General features: G+C 44.6%; 1 protein-coding gene across 4 annotated transcripts in view; it reads left to right on the top strand.

Annotated features, from left to right (window-relative positions):
- Nucleotides 1–21,927, top strand: part of LOC100649594 — a 185,681-nt gene that overhangs the window by 22,090 nt on the left and 141,664 nt on the right. The window contains exon 1 of one of the 4 annotated variants that reach the window (XM_048411442.1): nucleotides 9,599–11,854. The exons of 2 other annotated variants lie outside the window; for them this stretch is intronic. In XM_048411442.1, the coding sequence (XP_048267399.1) occupies nucleotides 11,800–11,854 (55 nt within the window). In that variant the 5' untranslated portion in view covers nucleotides 9,599–11,799. Of the gene's footprint in view, nucleotides 1–9,598; nucleotides 11,855–21,927 lie in introns of those variants that run through there. One more of the 4 variants, XM_012315489.3, reaches the window with a different exon arrangement.

Here is a 21,927-nt window from a genome sequence, read left to right as displayed (position 1 = left end):
TTTGACATTCCAGGCGCCAATTCTCTCAATTATTACTGGCTTCCAGCGATACGTCCGCACTTAACGTCCGGATGATGAATTTACGATGTTTTCTCCTTTACATAAGCCTTCGTCTTACAATTTCATACGCCTGTCGCTTCGACGAAATTGTATTAAATTATAGGGGCGAGGGGGGCTGAATTAAACAGATTTATACTGCCGAGGAAGAATTTGGACGCACCAGTTCGTAACTTCTGTAACGAGTAGCTCGTTTCTTAGGAATTACGCTAATTACAAATCTTCCGTGCTGCTAGTGCTCATCAAATCTTTCATAGCGGAAACGAGAATGAAAAAGTTAAAGGATAAATAAAACGAACGATAGAGGGAAAATAAATTAAAGAAGGGTAAAACTTTGTAAAAATAATACGAAAAGGTTGGACAAGAAAAAACGGAAAAGTACGTAAAGGCTTGGCGAAACAAACACGCTGTGTAAAATTCATTGGAACCGTTAACGTTTTCATTTGTTAGACATAAATCTTTCAGCTTCTAGGCGTGCAGCTATATAAATTAACTAGAGACACGTCGGATGTCACGTTGGAAACGCGATAAACGATTCGCTGTTAATTAAGGGTCCCTCGTTTATTGGCCAAAGCGTTAACAGGTTCGAGCGGGGAGAATAATAAATTAGTCGATGATCTTTTTCGTTCTCGAAGACGCCTTCCGTGAGTCCGGTGGCTTCCTCCCTTCTAAAGTATTATCGCTCGTAAAGCGTCGATTTTATATAACCACGTTCGATCGATGACAACTGGCACGCAGTTGTTTGATAGCCGAAGGAAACATAATCACTCGACTCCAATTGGAAGCGTGAATAATCGTGGATAGTTGGATTTTTCGTTATATCCTTGTCAGATTTTAGGAGGTTTAAGATTAATTTGTTATGGACCAGGGGCCATTTTAACTATGTTTGGAATAGAAGATATACAACGTGTTAGCTAATGAGGGATTTTAGCTTTTGATAATTAAAGTCGAACGTGTGGTTGTCGACAGGTTCAGTTCGTCGAAGATGAAAGATTCTTGCGTCTTGATCGATACAGCAATGAAACAGCGTTTTAACGATTCTCTTCTAGGAAGTGGAACAGTCCGGATAAAATGTTTATTCCGCTTTTTGCATTAGAATCATGGCAATTTTTAATTGTATCGTACGATTCTTCGTATAATACAAATACGTTTGTCCGAGCTTAGATTAAGCGTTCTATTAAAACATCCGCTGAAACTTACCGCCACGCGTTCAACCACAAGGACATTAATAAAACAGAAATAATTTGATCGAGCGCGTTGAATGACACGCGTGGGCCAGCATTTTCATCGTGGAAGAACACGATCCATGAAAACCCACACGCGAGCGTGGAACAAGTTTCCATGATTGCTTGATCCACGGTATCTTGCCTTGAAAACGTTGTTCTAACCGAATGTCGAGCTCGCGCGAGTACACGACTGATCGATTTCGATTACACGTCGATCGTTTTAACAGCACACGTCGGTCAATATAATTAACGAGTTGCTCGGACAAGAACGATTGCGTAAGCAGCGTGCAAGGAAAGCAAACACTTTTTAGACGAAGCAACGTTGAGAAAGCCCGTGGATTAATTAGTTCTCAAATCACGTACCGATTTTTTTTTTTCTTTTACTTATGGCACGTTCGACCACGTTTCCTTGACCTTTCAAGTGCGCGTATATTCCTCTGACCTTTACCTCCGCTGATTCATCGGCATCTGTCGGCGTTACCTCGACAGTTATAATCGTGCGTGTTCGCGTTCATCATTCCATTTATCGTCTCGCGATATAAATCGTCATGAACATGACTAAGTTTGGACTTTGAAAGGAGAGACAGCCGGGAATCGAGCTTCGAACGAGCGTCTGTCTTCGGATGGTGTTCTGGTTGCGACTGCTTCCGATTTTCTTTTGCGTTGGGAACGGTCAATTATTGCAATGGCGAAGGTTCAATGGAATACGAATTTTTATTTTTCGAGAACGACAGGAAATTTTCTTACGAGCTTTCCCGGTAAAATAATGCAACTTCTACTTTCATGTATCGATGATCCGAGTCTTTGGAAACACGATCTTTCGCCTAACGTGATTATCTCGCATCTGTATGCGACAGATACTTTTCATCACGCTACTGATAAAGTCTTTCAGTGTTCGATTCTCGCTGGAGACGAAAGTGGCAGCAGAATTATTATTATTAAGAAACTCTGTATATACGTAGCTGCGCGAAACTTTATATCCTTCGATACTCAATTAATTATCTCCGTCTCGGCTCTCTATTTTCTACAATTGCCTGGCTAAGTGGAAGCTGCGGATCCCTCTGCGTTTAGTCCACGGATTAACGAGAATCGTTGTTTTTAAATTATTCGAAACGGCCACCGAAACGAGCGAATAATAAAACGGGCACGGCGTTTATGTTTTATACACGCGGTCGGGCATCGAACAAGGTATTTAATTAACTAAAATCCGCGAACATTATTCGACCCGATCCTCTTCCTGCGTGCTGAACGGCGAAGCAGAACATTCCTGTAAATTACATCGAAATTAGCCGTACGTTACTAAAGCAGCCTCGTTTCTCTCCCGGGTACAGGCAAAAAACTCGCGTGGTTCTGCGAGGTTTGGTTTAAAGGCCATGAAACTTTTTCACCGGAACTTTACGCGATCCTGAATGGAGAAACGCGAGGAGAGTACCTCTCCTCTTCTTCTTATTCTTCGGCTCTTCTCTACTCCCTTGGGATTTTTTTATACGTAATGAATTTTGTGACGTGCCCCATGCTCGTTCCTTTCACCGAGGGGACACTATTAAACCGGGTTGAAAGGATAAGCTTGAATGAAAAATGGAAGATGTAAAACGCGTTCAGGACGAAGCTCGCTTCGATCAAAATGAGATTGTAATTAACGCGTTTATGCAATACGCCGTTGACTGGTTTCTAGTTAATAAAAGGCTGCGTCGCCGTTTTCCCCCCTCGGGCAGAAACTTCTCTTTTATCGTAATTAACGAAGTTGAAAAATCGGCGTTGTTTGAGGTTAAGTTTGATGACGCGGTTGGTATGCGATGGCGGGAAACGTAATTAATGAACGAAGCGTCGAGTGTCGAGTTTTAGTATGGAACGTGTTTATTAATTGGCTCGTTTATTGAGATTGTGTCAGATAATAAAGTGGCCGAGAAAATCGAGCGTTTTTGTCACCGGAAAGTGTTAAGTACCTCGGAGAAAATGTCTGCTTGCAGTTTTTGCTGGTCTCCTTCGCGTTACGGTTTTCGTGTTCGTTAGATTTTTACATTTATGCGCATCGAGTTACGTGGATGTGTTGTAGATTATTCACGGCTAGAACTGTTAATTATCGCATCTGTAGAATGGTATAAACGTTACGAGAGGAAAAAAGGTAGAAAAGCTTGTACCATTTTCTTCCATATAAATACGAATATTCTATGTCGTTTCCTGCGTTTGTCTACTTTTTAGAAGAATTCAATTCTTACGTATATAGAATAATGATGCGAGTTTTCACCGTTATCCGAGAATCAATGCCTGTTTCAAAATCCCGTAGACGGACTATCGACCTGAAAGTCAGTTGAAATCGAAATCTCTCGACGGTATCACGGGCATTCGTGTAGCCTGGCTCGTTTGGTTCGTGGCTCATTAAGGCCGTGGTTCGTCGTGTGTTCTCCGCGTACATCATAATAAAAATTTCGTAAAGCAGCTGCCCGTTATCGTTTTTACGCCTGCGAGAGTGTAGACGCGAGTCCATTGGCCTTGCAGAGGCCAAGTTGTTACGCTCTTCCCCTTCCGGTTCTGTACTCTTTAGGCCAATGATTTCTTTCTCCTTCTCTGTTTTTTCTTTTATTTTAACACGGGACGCTTTTAAGGCAAATTAAATACGGCGCAACAAATTACGCGGTGAGCCTGGCTCCTCGTAAATCAGGCAGCCAATAAAACGTCCTTCGAAACGGGCTGAAAAATTCGACCGAGCCATTCGATAGGGCGTCCCTCTTAACTTGGCCCGGAAGAGGCCCGAGCGAACAGACGAGAACGAGAGAAGAGAAACTCGCGATGGGGATTCTCGTGGGACGTGAAGAAGGAAGAAGGGCAGCGGGAGGGGAGCAGGGTGTTTTTAGTACCGGCAGGACGTCTTAATTAAATCTTCGAAATCATCATCGGGTATCGTCGTCGTGGCCGTTGCCGAGGACCGCCTCGAGCTCTCTGTTTTGTCGACGAGCGTAAATTTCTTCGCTGAACGGGACCGTAAAGGTTTAAGCACGGTTCCTTGGTGTTGCATGGGCCTGGAGTCGGTGGTACGGGGTGTTGGTTTCACTTTGTTTCAGATTGGTCATTGGCAGACGCCAACGTTCCGCTGATCCTTATCCGTTAAAACCTCGATTATCGAAACACCGATTAATAGATGGATCGATGAATGAAAAGTTTGGAATTGTAGAACAGTTTCCATGAGGGTAAATTGGGAAACAAGAACGAGATGCGAATCGCAAAGTGTGATACATCGAACGAAATATCGATATCGTAAAATGCTATTCATTCTTCGGTAGCCAGTTGCAATCGACGTGGAACCACTTTGACTTTACCGTATCTATCGAGAAGAGAAACCACAAGGAACTCGAGTACCAACGTTGTCGAGAGTAAAGTCCGCTGACGCTTGAAAGTTACATCGCTACAACGATATTATACGAAATGAAACACTATGGTTTCTGACGTTACTTGAAACAACTGCCGGTGAGCAACTCTGAGAGCTAGGTTTTCGAGGCAGCTTCGGTTTGTTTAGAAGCGAGACTCCATCCAGCGTGAATTATAGTGTTTCGGAACGCTGTAATCTTCGCCGGGAAATACGATGATTGGAGCCGAAAGCATGAATTAGGACTGATTCTTCCGGACAGAGAGTGGTCTTCCATGAAGGATCTTTGAGGAAAAGAGACGTTGTTAAGAGGTTCAGGTGCTGTTTCAATTTAGTTCTTTTTCCACGCAGCTAAAACGTACCGGCCTTAAATTTTTATCGATTCATCTACGCTGTAACGTTTGGGCTTAACTTTACCGATTTCTTTCTTGAACGTGAGCGAAGTTTCTGGAAAATTACAGCTAGAGTACTTAACAGTCACATCGCGGACTTGACGAGGAATATTCGTAGTTTCTTTCACGCCTCAAATTTTATATGATGTTATGTTACGTTCCAATGCTGGTTTGTTCGAGCGATTTTTCCATAAAATACGTACTTTTTATCGATATCTCTCAGACGTTTTAAAACGTACGAAGCTTCAGTTCGATTCTCACCTCAACGTATCCCGCGCCATCCTCCACGCAACACCTCGATCAGAGCGTTCATAAACACCTTCCAGTGTCCGTTAGCTTCGACTTTATCGCGAAATTTACAACTTCCTGTTCATCAGCGATATCGGTTGTTTTGCACGAACCGCAACACGAGAGTAGGCCAATGGACATGAGAGTTGACACTACTCGTTACAGTGTCACCTCGATACTCTCGAACCTTAGCCAAGTACCAGTGAGCACTGACTCGAGAAAGAAAGAAGGAAAGAAAAGATGAAAAGAAGAGGATAGGGGAAAGAGGGAAATAAAAGAGACCCAGTTCGATCCACGGTGCCTGGAACGTACAAAAGGCAGCTCGTTATCAGCTGGTCCCATCTTATCAGGCTGAAGCAGCACGGCCGATAAATCATCCGAGTCCTTGGCGGGGCACCTTTAATTACCAGCCGTGCATCGGTGGAAAAAAATATGAAGACGTAATACGTTATCCGGCTGCCTCTCTTCGTGCCTACCGGTAGATAGGGAGGCTGGTCCAGTTGATGCCGAGAGGCGTTGCTCATAAATAATGAACACGTATTCATGAACGCCACTGGTTACTTCGGCCCCGATGATGAGCTATGGCTAGGCCGTGGCTTCCAGTCCCGCGAGACGACTTTAACGCGTCGATTTCGAGTCGATCGTCTTCCGTTTGCTTCACTCTGTTTCTCCGGATAGTCGTTCCACCAGAATATATAAACCGGGCGCAGGTTGCTCGGGGCACGAGCAAAGATCTAACTGTGTGCTCATTCGAAACCAGGTTCGAGGAACTGGTTAATGTTAGAATTGCCAAATCAGTCAAAATGACAGAGTCAGATTCGAGGTTCTTGCGAGCATCGAAGAGCTGCAGCTGTCTTCGATAAAATTAACAGCGACTTTTACCGAAATGAAGGCAACCGATGGTTAGTTAACCATTTTCCAGTTTTGTCGACTGTCGTAAATTTTCGATAGCCCGTGCGACTATTCTAGTTGGAAGATGTCTTTTTCGCGGACAAAAGAATATGCGAAATGTAATTTGTTCGGTCAAATCCATCTACTCTGCTCGCTAAAATAAGAGTATTTCGCTGCTTGTTAGGAATGCCGATAATTTTAGCTTTAATCGTTGTTGCATAGCGAACTTTTGCCGCAGGTTATAATTAGCCAAGACAGTCGCAATTGGAAAAGAAGCAAGGACGAGACGAGCAAAAGTGTTACAAATGTTGTGTTTCTTGCTAAAGCTTTTAATAAAATGTGTTTTAATGGGTATCCCGTATAGGATTTTACAGCAGGTTACGAGCAGGTAGAAATATTTTAATCGAGATAAAATTGATGAATAAGAGATGATCTAGCATCTTGAAACAGGAGGAAGTACGAAGTACTTCTTTAACGTAAACTGGAAATTATTCAGAAAGGTAGTATTACTTGTCAACTTTCTTGACAGTTCTAATTTCCGTAAGAATTAAACCGACTTAACGAGTTGTTGCCCGACGAGGATATTTTAATCGAACAGAAAGAAGAGAAGAAAACCATTTAGAATTGCGCATAAACTTCTATGTTGGCAAATTTGTGTTAATTTTGTTTCCAGTCTGGCGTTAGACAGGCAACTTCGATGAAAGTTTGAGAGTTTTGATCAGATCGAAGGGAGAACGTTCACTGGAAAGGAGGGAAAAATAGAAAGATGATTGTTCAGTCGCTCGGAGCGATGGAAAATGTGGTAAAACGCCTCTTTATCATAGATCAAATATTACTTAGAAAGTGCTGTGCTATTTCCGAGGCTTTCTACGGATTTTAAATCGAACTGGAAACCTTTGACCCAACATCTGCATTACTCAAACAGATACCGTGTGCGTTGCACGTCTAATCGTAAAGTCGATGCGTTTTCGAGATATCAAAATCAATATTTCGTCGTTTGAACGACATATAGTAGCACGAATTTGGAAAAGGAGGAAAATATCTCAAAAATATTTGCTCAAATCGCTCAAGTCATGAGACGTAACAACAGACAATCTGCCAAAAGTTGGCTAATCATGCGCCAATAACGCGTTCTTTAGAAATGCACCAAACAAACATTCTACAAAAAGAATAGCTGCACTCATCTTCGTAGTACCAAGAAACCAGCAAGCAGCATCACGACGAGCGTAGTTAATCGCGTCTCGCGCTAGCCATCGGCTCGGAGAACGGCAGCGACTGGGCAGGGTTTCGATTGACGCTAATCTCTGGTATCGACGGTGCCGAGGCGATTACTACATCGTCGTGGGACGGCAGCGAAGGGATGGGTTCGACGGACCGTTTAATCGCGGCTGGAGCCGCGAAAGAGAAAATGGCCGAGGTGGTAATGGCTAGCTCCGGAAGCTGGTCGATCGGCTTCGGATACGAAGGATCGACGAACTGGAACGACTCTCGTCGTCGTCTTCGTCGTCGTCGTCGTCGTCATCGTCTTCGTCGTCGTTGCCTCGAATAATCTCGAAGGGAACGGATATCTAAACGAGGACCTTGAAGCCAGCCCGCGGGCGATGCACGCGTACATATGTACGCTCTCCGGAGCGGACGTATGGAAGTCGAGTGGTTCGCCGAGTGATATATATCGACCGCGATATATCGCTCTCTCGATGCCACGACTCGATCTTCGGGCCATAGCGGTCGGAGGAACGGGGATAGAGAGAGAGAGAGAGAGAGACGGCCGAGAGTGGCATGCACAGAAAGGAAGGCCTCCTTGCCACGCACTCGTTGCAAACAACACGCCACCACGCCCTCGTGAAACAATGTGATGGTTAACCTAACAAGCTCTCATCCGTGCTCTCGAGCGTGCTGAGCTACCCTACCGTGCTCTGCACGGTTGCAGCCTCGTTTCGTTCGCCGTTTGCACTGTCCGGTCGCCACGCAGAGAGACGCCTAGGGCAACACTTCCAGGACACCGACGTATACTACCGATATTCCGCGGCGATAACGATGTCGCGACATACGCGAGTCAAGTCGTGGGATCGCGGGGTTATGGCCCTGTTAACCAGCCCCTGACGATCCTACGCGACGTTCCTTTCGTTAAGGTAGCCGTTCGATAGGTGCTTCGACTTTTTGTCACGTTCGTTCGACTTCCTCTTTTCTTTCCCTAGGCAGATTGGTGGTTCGTTGATGGGATGCGTTATGGTCCGCGTGGAAGTGGAATAACGATGAAGCTGAATCGAGAATGCAGCTTAGATCGAGTGGTATTCGTCGTTCAGGATGTTTTTTTTTTTTCTAACCGGAATGATTATAGTATATTAGCGGACGTTATGTTTTCCTTCCTTGAATATGCGATCGATACGATAAGTTGTTTTTTTAACGCCAATCTAACTAACCCAAAGTACGTTAAAAGTTTCATCCGACGATTTTACTCCGACGATCTATTAAATATAGATCTTGTCTACTTTCCGAACGATGAAATTAATCACTCGAACGGATGACAATTTCTAAAAACAGTTGAATCGTTGATCGTCGCGTTTGCGGGTACACGCGATTGTTCTGAAACCGCATCCATATCCGCTCGCGGCTGCAACAAGGCATTCTTGTCTCGTTTTATCGATATACTGTCCAGCTAGACGAAACGTAACTCCGTTCAGTTAGAGACGTAAAGAAAGACGTAGTTAGACAGCGTACGACGTTCCTCGACGACGAGTCAGGGGACAATCTGCCATCAGGTTGTAGCCGTGGATCGGTGGAAACGCCTGGAATTCAATACCCTTCTGTTCCTTCGGTGAATCCAAATATGGAACTCGCCAACGACCTTTGTAGGAAGCCATAGTCGGTACTGGAGACACGAAAGTACCGCGTGTGCCTTTTGTCCGAACACCGAGTTGAACCTAAATGAAGGAATCACTCTTTCTCTCTCTCTCTCTCTTTCCCTCTTTCAAAATGTCCTCCACGTATAATTTTTTGTTAAATACGTTTTCTTTATATTTTCTTTAATTTTATTTACATTCTTTAATATTCAAATTAAGTTTGCATTCTGCCGTACGTCGTACAAGTTGTATTAACAAGCTACGGAGTCCTGAATTTGCCAAGTGTTTGCGAATCTTTCACTCTTGCGATGGTATCCGGTAGCAGTAGCTTAAGTAGAATGTGAAATTCACGATCGGACTAATCGTTGCAGGGCAAATCGTTCCGGTAGACTTTCTATCTTTTATGAGACCGTTTTTGCGTTAATATGTAAGGAACTGCGACAGCGAACGATTATATAATACATTGTAAAACTAATTCAGTTGAATTTTCTCGATTCTTGCGGAATTCCCACGCGAAGATTCCAATCTCTTTACTGGCAGAGAATATACGTTTAGTATCGAGATACGGTTTTAAAATAGTTGAAACAGCATAGAAGCAAAGCTACGTAATACTTCGCGAGATATTGTAATATTCACGATCTTCGATCTATTACAAAACGATCGTCGGAAACCTCGATGCAATCCGTTGGTTTCGAATCGCGCGACAGTAATCTAGAACGCGGCGTCATTTTTCTCTCCAAAGAAATTCGTTCGTCCCAGAGCAGACATAGTCCAAGGAAATCGCGTTTCTTCGTCACGTCCGATCGAAAAGAAGCGAACGACGATGGTCGGTAGACGCGTCCGAAGGAACCATATCCACAAAGAAGTCCCGAAGCGACAGGTTGCTCCGATCGGACGGTGCGCTCGGTTCTCGAGGTCCTGTTCGATTCCTACTCCTTCTCGTCGGCCGCGGCGGTCGCGTATCCTACCAAGCACGGCCGCCACCACCGGGGATTCAGTCGAGTACCACCACCACTGCCACCTTTTGTCCACCACCACTTGGTTCGGCTACCACCTCCTTGTTCGCAGGCAGCGCGGGGCACCTCGCCATGTGACTGATTCCCCTTCTCCGCAGGTTGACGAGCGGTGGGCCTGCCTACCTGCCGCCCGTTGCCCCGCTCCCATTACGACGCGGACTCTCGCGGCAGGTGCACCAACCTAAGTGCCACTCCGCTTACCTGTGTGTCGTGCCTACCAAGCCAGCGTGTCCGGTGGTCAGGTTCTTCCCTCTCTCTTTCTTTCTCTCTCTCTTTCTTTTTCTCTCTTCTTTTTACCTCTTCTCTTTTCTTTATATATTCCTTCACCCTTTCTCTCCCGCCGCGTGTGTCTCCTCTTCTCACCCCCTACCAAGCTTCGTCCTTCTCCCTCTGTCTCCGTCTGTCCCCTTCGACGTCGCCTCACGCAGCAGTGCGGTGTTGTAGTGTCGTGTCATCCTGCGCTACGTCAACGATCCTCCCGAACGTGTGGAGGCAACGATCGATCGATCGCGTATCCTCTCTCTGACTGTCCGTCGCTACCGGGTCGTCGCCGTCGTCGTAAAGGTGACGCGTCCTCCGGCAAAGTCTCCTAGGGACGCGAAGCTTCTAAAACGTTTGTGAGAGAGAGAGTGTGTGTGTGAGAGAGAGAAAGACACTGTCTAACGTCCTTGGCTCGTCGGATGTTCGTACGAGAAGATTTGTAATATAGAGGACAGAGAGGAAGGAGGAGACACGATTCGGTTCTAGCCGAGGTCCGCGGTCGTGTGTAAACAATCGTGGAAACTGGAAACTCGAAGGCACTCGGGGAAGCGGCGAGGAGCGTTCGAGAGGTGTTCGCCACGCGACAGTAGACCAGTACGAGACCGCGTCAGTCGAGGGTCGGACGACGATCGTCGACGATCGCCGACGCGGAGGATCGCCGGAGTTTTGCGCGAGTGTCGATACAGTGTTCCGAGAGGATCGGTGAACGACGAGCCTCTCGTTTAAACAAGGAGGAAGACCAGACTAACCCTCCACTCGTGTGACTGTGTGCCGAGTAAGAGGAAGGAGGGGACAGTGAAGGTGTCAAACGTCCGCGACTCCTCATTGACATTTCCGTGACATTTAGTGCGCGACCGCGCGGCAAACGCGACGATTCGAGGCGACGCGACGCGACGCGACGGTGCTTTTCGTGTAACACGCGTGCAACATCGTTATGCCGTATTGTCACTCTGCTCTTACGAACACGACCACCGTCCTCTGGTAGCAAGGCCAGAGCGAATCCACGTCGCGCCGATGACGGATCGTCGTTCGTGCTTTATCTTCGCAAATTTCTTATCTACGCTTAACTGTTTAATGAAATTGATCGCTGGACGTGCAATCGTTCGATAAAGGCGTGCTCGACGATCTTTCGCGTTCGTTGGCCACCCGTGCACAGCCAAGTGATCGTTTCGGTGCCGGAGGCATGATCCTTGTCGGACTTGTGCGTTTGCGCGTGCTGCAGATTTGACGTTCAACAGGTGGTTTGGGTATCGCCAACGTGGACGAGCTGGAAACGTTGAAGGCTTGACGAACTCGAGCTAACTCGCGCGTAGACTGATCGGGGCGATTGAGTCTCGTCGAACAGAAAAGCGGGTTGATCGTTGATTGCAAAGGAAGCTGTTCGTGTCGGAAATCAAACTGGACATACTCACCGCTACGTCGGGGCGTACGGAGTGGAGATGTCCGCGGGTCGCTGAGAGAATGAGGGAGCTGGACACCGAGAGCCCTGTTGTCTGGCCGGCCTGGTGTTACACTGGTGAGTCGATTCGTTTCGTACATTTTCTTTTATAGAGTGTCGAATCGTTAGGTCGTTGGCGAATAGATAGTTTCGCAACGAAACAGCCGTCAGACACAGGCTTGGTCCGTTAAAATTAAGGAGATCGCAATATTTAACACAGATCGTGGTATTTATTATATTTTAGGTCTTTCTTGTAGAAACAGAGCTACTCGAAAAGAAAAATCGTGACCGTTCCATATATTTTTGACGTAGATTGTTCGCTTAAAGTCATTTGACGAAACGAGAATGATCTCTTAAGAGACGCGTAATCTAATGTCCTATCGTAGGAACAGTTGAGACAGGGAAAAAGTTATCGTATTAGTTTCAAGTTAAATAAATCTTTCGTTAGTATGGAATTTTTTGCGTTATTTCCAGTTTCAGCGGCAGCATCTGTCGAGCAAATAAGCTATTAGCTTCTTTATCAATTTCAAGTAGTATAACGAACCGAAGTTTAACGTTGATTCGTATTTCTATTCGTCCAATCGTCTATTTTTTGAGAAATATATAGTATTCGTGGAGAAAAAGTTGAATACTATATTTAGTAATTAATTTCGTGGAATCTATTTCTCGAATATCGTTAATCCTTTTTTTTATCTGTAGCAAGGCTCGATGGATCGAAAGATATTTCGTAAACACACAGTTTTTCGAAGCGCCTCGTGTCCAAAATATTTATCCTACGGTAGTCAGACTTACATACCGTTGCCATTCATCGTCCGGGTTCCATTGAGAACAATGCTTTCCATTGATTACAATAATTGTACCCCAGCACGGATAGTACGACGTTAACATAGGTCGTAAATTATACGTCGCTATTTACACTTTTTTGAGTGAAAATTCCAATATTCATCGCTGCATCTCTTGTATTTCATTAGTAAGAGAAATTAATATATCATTTTTATACGATAAATAACAATACGTGCGCGATTGTCTAGATTTTCGTAAGTGTGACAACTATAATAACGAGAAACTTTTTCACGTTTCTTTCTTAACTTGTCGTTAAGCTTATACCAAGTACATAAGAATATTCAGATTTCTGTGAAAGTAAAGGCACAAATACTATGTCTATACGCGGACGAAATAGGTATTATCTGATATTTTATTGCGTTTAAATCTTCGTAAAAGAGATCATTTTATTAAAATTAATAGCCGTCAGCGTGTAATTCTTTGGACATTTGTATGTATCACGATGATAGTGAGAATGACGAAGTATCGTTTCGAGGTCGGCAATCGTTTCCTCATGGTCGACGCTGCCTGCTCTAATCAGTCATACGTGTTGATAGGGAACAAAATTCTATCGAGTTCGTTATAACAGGATGCCATTCGCGGTGACGACTTGCGCTAAGTTGTGAAACACATGTGCGTTTAAAGTAGGCGTTACTCTTCATTGTTGGAATTCGTACTCGATATTCTATCGACTGACGTACACGGGAAACAAACACGATCATCGATAAGGAATCTCGAATTACATTTTAAGATCACTTAGACTTGCGTAATAAAACGATAGCATCGTTCGATGATTATTTATAATTGCTGTGCAAAATGATTCGTCGATAGGTTGATCGAAAATTTGATGGGTTTTACTTTGATTATAATTCATATTTTTCAAAATACACTTCGAATTTGATAGGTTTTGTTTAAAATAATATTTATCAGAATTTATCACGTACGATATTCTTGTGAAGCTCGACTTAACTTTGTTAAAAATACATTTAACGTTGCAACAACCGCTTTATCGCTAAACTTCGATGAAAAATAATTACATTCTTTGCTACGAATTTTTATAATAATATATAGATCTCATCCTTCGTATCTATCCTCTTCGTTATTTCTTAATTCGAATGTTTCATTCAGAACAGCTACCAGTTTACTACCAAATTTCAGGAAAAGAGACTACACCATCCTGCCTGAAATTCCACGAAAATTCTTCCTCTAAAAACCTTTCGATATTTCTCGACTTCCTTAAACAAAACACGTAATTCTTCTCGAACCCATTACCTCTTCCTGAACAGACGTTTTATCTTTCCCTATCAATGGTTCGAACGTGGATGCGTTGAACGTTATTTTCGGTGCCCTTACGCCATAAAATGGATCCAACAGCATCTTAAAAGGATGTCTCGGTAGAGTGAAAAAGAGAGAGAGAGAGAGAGAGGGAAGGAGGGAAAGAAGATAGAGAGTCGGGGGAACTAATGTCGAAGTGTGTAATTACGGTTCTCGATCTTGACAATTAGGAGCCGGTGGAAGCTGTCGGTAGCGAATAGGCTGCCACTTAGCTGCCGAAATTCCCAACAGCCTTATCTTGGCGAATCGGGCTCGGTTTATTCGTCGGGCTCTTCTAATTAAGAGGGGCTCCGCTGATTTTTTCTTTCCTACTCCGGCGAAATTGCTCTCCGAACAACTATTCTCAGACAGTTCGACGGCTTCTGTCGCGAAATTGCTTCATCGTTTTTTGCAGTTTTCGTTTGGTTGACAGTGGCGCTTTGTTTCCATAGTTGCATCTTGTTCTTTTTCTTCGCGGTATCGTTTCGTTCCAATTAAATTGGCGTATTAATGTTTTATCGAAGGATTGATTAGGAAGGTAGTACGTTTAAAATTTTGGCAATTAAAAAATGATTGTTTCATACAGTAAAACCTTGCAATCTGATAATTGCTTATTTATCAATAATTTCGGAAGAGAAAAACGATCAGGAATACAGAGACGTTCTACTTACACTAAATGACGTAGAATTATAATGATTATACGTAGAGGAATGGCTTAGAGTAACGTAGAATGATAGAGAATTCTATGTGGATTTCAATGTACGGACTTTCCAAAATGAAGAAAACATAGCTTAGAAGATACTTAAATCATCTTCGAAAATAATGATCTATTCACCGGGCAACTTCACCACTCGACTCGTGAAAGTTTTGACATTAATTTTCATCAGAGTGGATCTTCCCAAGTTAAACACATTTATTCTCCTTCTACTCCACTCGCGGAGAAGATCCAATTCATCAGGGATGAAAAAATGACTGACGGCACGGACCAACTGCTGACGTATCGAAGATGATGATGGAACGTTTTGTCATTTGCATGTGTCCCACGTGTCGTCAGTCCCGTTTGCCACAGAATGCGTTACAATGGCGACAGCAATCAGCGGCTTTTTCACGGGACATATATTATCTTTCGACCAGTTGATGCGTCTTCGTTAACTCGTGCCCAATGCAACTCGTGATTTGGCGACAGCTACGATCTCGCGGAACGAATTCGTCGCGATATAACGGCGAAGTAATGGCGAACGGAGCGTTCTCCAGACGAGTCAGCCGACTCTTTCACGCGGCCACTAATGAGATTAATGTTCGTACTTGTAGTGACTCGATGTAAACCGTGCACATCGGATTTCCCTCTGAGGTAATACGCGCAACATTTCCAGAACATTGTATTTATTTAATTATTTATTTGTAGAATAAAAAGATTGGTAAATCGGGTAAAAATCTTGGTACTTGACCGGGTCCGGTCAAATCCCTTTTACGTGCTATTCTGTCGGACCAAGTACAAAAAGGGGAGGAACTTTCATTGGATTCAAAATTTATGAAAATTTCTATTTTCCGCGCTCGAAACTTTATATGACTGTTAGAACATATTCCAAAAGTATCGAATCAGAATTCGATGGTGGTACTACATTAAAAAATTGACACACCTTAACAAAATTATTTTATAAAACTTCAACCTTCTAAATCGTTCTCTGTCTTACCGGTGAATTTGATTCGCTAGTTTATATATTTTTATGATTATATATTTGTTTTTCAAGTAGCGAAGCTCAAAGTGTTTTAAATCTGCGACAACGTGCAGGATTGTGTGTCTCGTCGAGCTGAAAACGTTGAAACAGTCGTATCGAAGGAACGATTTTCGAGTTATCGGAACGAGTGCGATCTCCAGTGATTCATGAATCACTTATTATCATATGACGATGACCGCGCTGTAAAATTTCCAGCGAACGTTTCCATCGAACGAACGTTCGACGGATCGTCGAATTTTGCAACCGCTTGACCTCGCCGATTTTAATGATCGACGTTCGCTCGCCGCGTCGCAGATAATCGCCAGTAGATGAAAATACGAGTCGTGCATTGTTATCGTGGTTATGTAAAAAGCAATCCCGAGGCATTCGAGTGGGAAGATTTGAGTTACGATCGGAAGGCGGTGTAACGCGGTAATTTTTCTTCCCCCGTGTTTTAAGCTTTTTTTCTAACTAGCTTTTGCGGCTTATTGCGGTGACTGTGGTCACCTTCTTCGGCTATGGCAAGCGAATTTAATAATGTAATTGTCATCGATTGAAGAGGTTTCCTTGATAAAGCGATTTCTAAGGCACGACTTTCTACAAGCTTAGATTTCTTCTATCGAGATACCGAAGAAGATGTTCTAGAGACGAGAGGCCTGTAGCTACAGATTAATGCTACTTATTGTAATAAGTATCACGAGATACTCTCGCTACTTGAATCCTCGAGGGAAGCATCTTCTTAGCTATCGAAAGCACCATGTAGGGTCTTGAAGCTTCGAACCGAGGTCCAAGTACTTAAACGTTCATCCTCGACCTTTCTCTCTCCTCGGATAACACGGCTGGTCGCCTAGCAATTCCCTTGTCTCGTAAGATTCGCCATCAGCCATGTTAAATATTGGCTGTCGCTCAAAATACAAACGCGACTGCTCGCTGCATCGCTGACCACTAGCCTCGTTGACGGCCGTCGCCGATTGACATGTTTATGGGCCACAAAGCATCTGCATCGCACATCCTTGCCCTCGTGAATGAAGCGCCATGTACATTCGTTTCGTTTTCATTGTTTCTGACTGACAATGAGTTACACGCGGCACCGCCCACGTGTTGCGTCGTTGTAATGTGTCGTAGTTTCAAACAGAATAGTTTCTCTAGGTTAAAGTAACTCGATGTTAGTGACGTGATTAAAATAACAAGGATGAAGCTCCTTTGAAAAGGAAGAAGTAATTTGGTATTCAGCTGCGAGATGGAAGAATGATCAGCGAAGAAAGACTAATGAAGTTGATTAACACACTGTAATTAGCAGAAAAATAATCTTTCTCTTTGTTGAATCATACTTGAAGAAGAAGAAGAAGAATAATAATAATTTCGTCAAAAATTCGTTTCTTCGTTTTTCTCAATTTTCCAACTAAGAGACTGTTAACCACTTTATCTTTTGTACATTATCCTTGTCTTATATAATGAAATCAAGAAACACTCTCTTAAGTAACACGGGATAGATCAAGGTCGATGTTTTTAACATCAAGAAGAAGATATTATACAAGATGTAGATACTACTGTTTTTACGACATTTCCACTTCCTTCTACCGATGACGTCCATCGTCGTGTTTATTAATTTATACAAATTCAAGTAATGTATCTTTAACAGCAAAAATACGCGTATCCTCAATAATCACAAAAAAGCTCTTCCCCTTTTAACTTCTCGATCAAAGATCCTCGTACGATATCTCTTTATCCAACGAATCGAAGAAAGATTCTCTTCGACAACATCGAAACACAAGCTTTCACCAACGACTATAAAGACAATTTCCAATAAAAAAAATTAAAAAAAAAAAAAGAAAAAAGAAAAAGCAAGTTACTCAAGCCGTAAGATATGAGTCTCCTTCCTTGCCATTTTCATTTCTTCCTTTTCTAGCAGAAACCGTTCCAACCACTATCTCCGTAGGAAATCTGCAACGAGTTGCATAACCAAACGAAGGAAAATCTCTTCCTAGCGCAGCAACGCATCCGTCTAAGCCGCGCGCTTGGTTGAACGCGAAGAAAAACGAGACCCCTTCGGTTTGAGAGTTAAGTTTCCAAACTAGCCACCAGCGTGTCGAGCGGCGAGACAAGTTTTCTCGTCGCTTCGACAAGAGAGGAGGAACTCGTTGAATGGATGGAGCGTGCGGTCGCGGAATCGTTTCGCTTCCATTGTGGCTGGCTGGCGCGCAGCCGGACAAACCCGAGTTCCTAGCGCAGAACGATCGCCCACGTATCGCCGTCACCTTGTCATGTTTAATTTGTCGGCGATCCGACAACCAGCCGACGTATGATTCGATAGTTTGTCGCGGAGCACGCGATCGTCGGTTACGATAAACGTCAACATCGACCGCGATTTTCTGCGGTCAGAGGGCCCCTGGTCTGGAGAATCGGTTTCGTTCCTCGAACTGCAGCGCGTTACGAGGAATTTCCGCGTTAGAAGCGATGAAATCTGAGATTTTCCAAGCATCGAAGATGATGTGTTTTTTTACGAGCAAGGCGCGTAGCTTTATGCTTTAGCTTGACAGAGATCTTTCTTTGCAATTTGACGTCTTACCGATCACCGACCTAAAGAGTATATATTGCGATTTTCTAATTGATGCAACGCACAGTGTACCTCTGCTTTCTTCTTCTTTCTATCGGAGAATCAGTGTCATCGCTATCTCGGAACCCGAAGTTTCTTCCGAACATTTCGAGGACAGTTAAAAATTTGTCCAAAACCGATCCCCCGTGTCTTCATCGTCAAAATTTCTCCGAATACGCGCTATTTTCTTCTGCGTCCTGTGCCTTCGATCTTCTTCTCTTCTTTTCGGCTACTAAAGGCGACACGGTAATGATCGACGTGCGAGTGGACGACTGTCGATCAAACGAGAAGCTGCTTCGATATCGGCGTAATGGTGCGGAGAGCTGGATCCGTCGAAGGGACAAACTAGAAGGGAAAAGAGGAGGAGGAGAGGGTAGAGAGAGCGGAGGGCCCATGGTATTACGCGGTTTGGGCTTCGTGGAAAGGGAGACCCTTCGTGTTCGCAGCCGCGAAATAACGTTGGTGGTTTGTGGTTTTTCATACGTGCAAGAAGTCACAATGGTGAACGAGTGATCCCTGTACGTGGCAAGCCAAAAGCCTTCTCTCTGGGCGTAGAGGAAGAAAAAAAAGGGAAAAAAGAAAAAAGACGAGAAACAAGAAGAAGTGGCTTTTGTTCCCACCTCGAGCGAGCTCTCGGCGTTGTCCGCCACTTTTTCTCGTTTTCTCTGTCTCGCTTCCTCATCTTCTGCCCATAGCTTTCGTTTCCTTTCGACCGTCATCTGACCGGCGCGATGTTTCCTTCTCTCTGCTTTCTCGCGGTTGCAGCTTGCTTTGTCTCCGAGAAAACGTGATTAGGAATGTTCGCGGAGCAATTTCCAGGCGGCTCCCGTGCTATGGCGCGCCTATTAGTTTCTCGAACAGCGGGAGACGGGCTTTAACGAACATAGCCCCCGTTTTCTCTAGGCCTCCTCTTTCTATCGTTCGCCTTAAATCGCTCGAGGATCGAGCGTTTCCTGCTTCTGTGGAACAGGTGTTCCGATTTTAACGCGCCTCCATGGAAGCCGGTGTAGCTTCTTTGCGTCAGAGATTTCGCTTTGCGGCTTCGACTCGCGGGAACCTTTTTCGTGGAAACACGATGCATGTGCTTTTGAAATTTATTATTTAGTATTCTATAACGTTGAATCTCTGTTATATTCGTTCCCATGTATCACTCACATATCGTCAGAATCTTAAAATATCCGCATTATCACCGAGTTTCTGCGATCTTCCTGGAACATCGGAAGACCCAAGTGTCGCCAAGATCGTGCAACCGATTCTAAGATTACCTCGTGTTCGGCAAACGAAAAATCAAGTTTCCGAAGGACGTGCGCGAACACCGCAAGCTCTCGTCTCGTTTCCAGCGTCGTTAACTCGAGAGAACATGGTCTGGACATGCAGACGAATCGTCCTGAAGAGGAGGAAGGAGCCTGAAGTGCTGGAACATTCGCGGGCAATTACGCCTCGCCAGCTGGCGCATGTCCGATTTTTCATCCTGGCCGAACAATCCCGATTCGATTCCCCTTTTATCGAGCTCTGGCCATCCTCTCTTTCCGTTCTGATTGCTCGTTATCGACACTTTTCTCACTGGCTACTAGATAATGGCGCCAGGTAGGGCAGCGCTTTCTTCGTTTCTTTCTGTCGTGGCCGAGCGAACGAGCGTTTCCCTAAAGATAAACGCGCGCACAACGAACGCCATGGAAGCCATTGAACGATTCGCGGGGGCAATTAAGCGACGTGACTCGCCCGATTCGCGCCATGGAAACGTCATCGCGCGATTAAGGACTCCCCTGTCACCTGTCGGAACGACAGGGCGCCGGCAACTGTTCGCACGCGCCTGCTGTTTTCTTCCAGCGATTCTCTCTTCGTCGATTCCCTTTTAGAATTCGACGACTGCTCGATCGTTTTGTTTGTCGTGTGGACGATGCAGTGTGCAGGGTGGTCGCCAGAGGTTTTAAGAGGAATAGCTTCTATGCTGGATACAAAGAAATTAGAAACCAAGAGAAACCTCGCTGTCTTAAACGCGTAGTTCAAATAATACGTCGAACGTAGAACCCGTTTACTCCACAAATTCGAAAAAATGATAAACCAACGTATAATCGAACGCATCTCAGGAGGCCGGTGAAACAGGTATCCAGAACCAACCACGATACATCTCAAAGCTTAAACCACCAAGATCCGCAAGCCAAGAGTGAACGTAACGCTCAGCTTCGTAAATTCGAAATACCAGCAAATCGAAAAGCAAGAACGAAACTCTGCACTGAAACTGAAAGAACGCAGCTCGTCACGGTTAACAAGACTCTGCTATCCCGATACCGATATTATTTCGTCTCGGGCATGATTTCACTTTTCCGGTTGGCGGTCGATCGAATGCTCGCGAGCAAGAAGAAGCGGCTGCTATATATATATGTACCTTTTAACGAGAGGAATAAGATGCGTGAAATGTGTGGTGGCGCGTGTGCGAGATAGCTGTCGGTGCATGGTGCCGATCTAACGAGCCGTGAACTACACCTCGCGGCCCTATGAAAATGCAAATGACCCGGTCCCTTGGTCAGATAACGATTTTTTACGGCGACGCAACGGTCGCCGCTTCGAACAATCCACCGAACGAATCTCGGTCGCGTGAGCTGGCCGCGCCGCCGCCGGAAGTCAATTTTAATCGCAGAGTGAGTCGTGTCGTCGTGATCGAACGATCTATCGCGGGTGTACCATGGTCGTTTTTTTTTCTTTTTTTATTGATTCACTTCGCGACTCTCGTGTGCGGCGAGCTAATCGAATCGAGATCTTTATCGGCACGATGATCGAATGCTCGAAGCCGTGATTGCTTCGGGTAAAAAACTATAGAAACTTTCTGGTTTTTGATAACTTCGACGATTAAACGCGACATCGTAGAGATGCATCGATAGATATTTTCGTCTCGTTTCGTGTAATTTTCAAACAACAAACCAGAAAATATTTTCGCACTCTGATTAATGTTTCTATCCGATAAACGTAACGATATCTTAAATATATTATAATACGATACAATGAACATTCCGTCTACGCGAACCTCGTGTCTTAACAACGTAAAACTTCGTCACCTGAATCTTCTGCCGTACCACGTTCCTTAGAATAGCAAGCTTGGAAATATTTTCGCGTAGCGGCTGAAACATTTACACTCCGTTGACTATCCGACCGTTCCACCTGTTAAATGCAAAGGATCAGCTGACTAATCGTAACCTATTCGCCTCTCGTCTCCGCCTGCTCGTTTTTCCTTTTGGTCGCGGTGAAAAAAATTGAAAGGCGATTGTCGCGAGGGAAACAAAAGCACAGGTGCGTCGCATTCGTTGTCGTACGAGTCGATCGCTGGATCCGTGACTTCGAGCATATTTAGCCGTGCGTCGGGTTGGCACGTCTGCCTACCAACTACGTACCGAAGACGCGAAGCGCGTCGTCGCTGGCGTGTCGGTATGACAAGCCAGACGACACGTCGACGGAATACCAAAACGTTTGTCCTTCTTGCGGGAACGAGCTGGTAAAACCTCGCGCGTACCCGTCGTCGTTCACCGTTTTCTTTTCACCGTGTGAATCGTATTTTTCGAACGCCCCCTCTGTCGGCCCGGCATCGTGAAATTCAATCGCCGCGTTTGCATTCGATTTCTCACTCTGCCGTGCCGTATGCTTTTAATTCGTCGTGTTGTATGAAAACGACAGCCACAGGTACGTCTTTCTCTTTCGAGACTATC

This window comes from Bombus terrestris, chromosome 13 (genome assembly GCF_910591885.1).
Source record: "Bombus terrestris chromosome 13, iyBomTerr1.2, whole genome shotgun sequence".
Taxonomy (NCBI): domain Eukaryota; kingdom Metazoa; phylum Arthropoda; class Insecta; order Hymenoptera; family Apidae; genus Bombus; species Bombus terrestris.
This window is presented reverse-complemented; position numbering and strand designations above follow the sequence as displayed.